Source organism: Sinocyclocheilus grahami, unplaced genomic scaffold (genome assembly GCF_001515645.1).
Source record: "Sinocyclocheilus grahami isolate Dianchi unplaced genomic scaffold, SAMN03320097.WGS_v1.1 scaffold24768.1, whole genome shotgun sequence".
Classification (NCBI taxonomy): domain Eukaryota; kingdom Metazoa; phylum Chordata; class Actinopteri; order Cypriniformes; family Cyprinidae; genus Sinocyclocheilus; species Sinocyclocheilus grahami.
This window is the reverse complement of record NW_015519597.1, coordinates 863-2,765: the sequence shown is the minus strand read 5'-3', so window position 1 is coordinate 2,765 and position 1,903 is coordinate 863. Positions and strand designations below refer to the sequence as shown.

Genomic DNA, 1,903 nt, shown 5'->3' with positions numbered 1-1,903 from the left:
GGATGTTGCAGGTGCCACTTTCATGGCAGCAGGCAGCTCCGCCCCCGAGCTTTTCACATCTTTGATTGGTCAGGCCTCTAGCAATGTTTTTCAGTAAGTTGTTGCTGTAAATAAGTCATCAATAAATAATTGTCTCTTCATATCAGGTGTGTTCATCACCAAGGGAGACCTGGGGGTGGGAACTATTGTGGGATCAGCTGTCTTCAACATCCTGGTCATCATTGGAGTTTGTGGAATATTTGCTGGACAGGTAGTATATGCATATGCAATACATTAAATATGAAACGTTACAGTTCTCGTGACTTTCCACCGTTCCTGCTTCACAGACCATCACTCTGACCTGGTGGCCACTCTTCCGTGACTCTATCTACTACATCCTCTCAGTGTTGGCCTTGATTCTGGTAAGCGGGAGCATGACTGTGTCTGAATGTTAAATTTATGATTTTAACCCTTATTTTCTATTAAATCGAACACTTAATTCATTTTTGTGTTTGTTTTTGTGCATTTCAGATCATATATGACGAAAAAGTAATTTGGTAAGTGTGCTAAAATCATAAAGAAGGTGTAATAATGCTCATTGACATTTAAGTGAACCAAACTTATAGCATATAATATCACTGTTGCAGGTGGGAGACTATAATCCTCATAACAATGTATGGAGTTTACATCCTTATCATGAGGTAAGTATCTAACATGTTTATTTATTCGACACAATAACAGTCGAAATGTAATTTATGTTAATATTTATGTATATATTCATTTATTTCTTTATTTTTAACATACTTAAATGTCATTTTCACATGATATAATATGAGTTTGTGTGTGCTTCTTTCAAGGTTTAACAGTCAGATTTGGGGCTGGGTGGAGCAGAGGTTTGGTATCCCAGGTCAGCCGTGTTTGATGAGCAGTCTGTGCAGAGATGTGTCGGTAGGAGAGGCAAGCCCACACTGTGACACCTCCATGATCCTCTTGAAGAAAGGTGTGTGTGGGTGGAGGGTGGAACTGTGTGGATCATACTGAGTGCTTGTGCATTATAAAGTATCACGTCTCTCTCTCTCTCTCAGGTCAGAATGCGGGTGGCCAGGACTCCCCGGTGGTGATGGTGGATGAGTTGATGAGTCTACACCCTCACCAGTTCTCCTTCTCAGAGGCAAGCCTCCGTGTCATGATCACGCCTCACTTCTCCCCCCGCACTCGCCTCAGCATGGCTGGACGCATGCTCATCACTGAGGTACTGGCTGGATGCTTGCTCGCTTTGTGCACGTCTGGATCTGACAACAGCATCTCCGTTTCTCAACCAAGAATATAAACTATCAGGCTAGTTTGATGTACAGTATGGATTATAGGAAGCTATTAGAGTTCCCATATATTCTTTATTAGTGTATCAACTTTGTCTCAAAAATTGATTATTGTCTTGTCTTCCAGTAAAAATATTTCAGTGTCCTTAAAACAAAATAAATTAATTTTAGAAATAAAATGTATAAGATATTAAGACTATAGAGCAAGAGAATACACTACCGTTGAATTGTTTGAGGTTGATACGATTTTTTGAAAGTAGTCGCTTATGTTCTCCAAAGCTGCATTTATTTGCTCACAGTAAAAACAGTAATGTTATGAAATAAAATTACATTTTAAAATAACTGTTTTCATATATTTTAATGTAATTTATTCCTGTAATGGCAATGCTGAATTTTCAGCAGCATATTTTCTCTAGTCTTGTGTCACATGATCCTTCAGAAATAATTTCTTCTTTCTTATTATTCTTCATTTCAGGTGTTGTCTTTCTTACATTTCTATTATTATCAATGCTGAAAACAGTTGTGCTACTCAGTAAATTTCAAAAGAACAGCATTTATTTTAAATATAAATATTTTGTAACATTATAAATGCACTGTAGAAAAAA

General features: G+C 37.6%; 1 protein-coding gene across 1 annotated transcript; it reads left to right on the top strand.

Moving 5' to 3' along the window:
* The first annotated feature begins 17 nt into the window (after positions 1-17).
* LOC107580108 (sodium/potassium/calcium exchanger 3-like) lies at positions 18-1,332 on the top strand. Its single transcript, XM_016265852.1, has 7 exons — positions 18-68; positions 147-250; positions 327-401; positions 511-536; positions 627-680; positions 837-979; positions 1,065-1,332. The coding sequence occupies exons 1-7, from the start codon at positions 23-25 to the stop codon at positions 1,307-1,309; spliced, it is 693 nt and encodes a 230-aa protein (XP_016121338.1). The 5' UTR covers positions 18-22; the 3' UTR covers positions 1,310-1,332.
* The last annotated feature ends 571 nt before the right edge of the window (positions 1,333-1,903 follow it).

Bases quoted from the DNA above. Each gene is read 5' to 3' on its own strand.
- LOC107580108 (XM_016265852.1), top strand. From the start codon at position 23: ATGGCAGCAGGCAGCTCCGCCCCCGAGCTTTTCACATCTTTGATTG. The intron at 69-146 runs GTCAGGCCTCTA...TCTTCATATCAG, and splicing joins GCTTTTCACATCTTTGATTG to GTGTGTTCATCACCAAGGGA. The intron at 681-836 runs GTAAGTATCTAA...GCTTCTTTCAAG, and splicing joins GTTTACATCCTTATCATGAG to GTTTAACAGTCAGATTTGGG.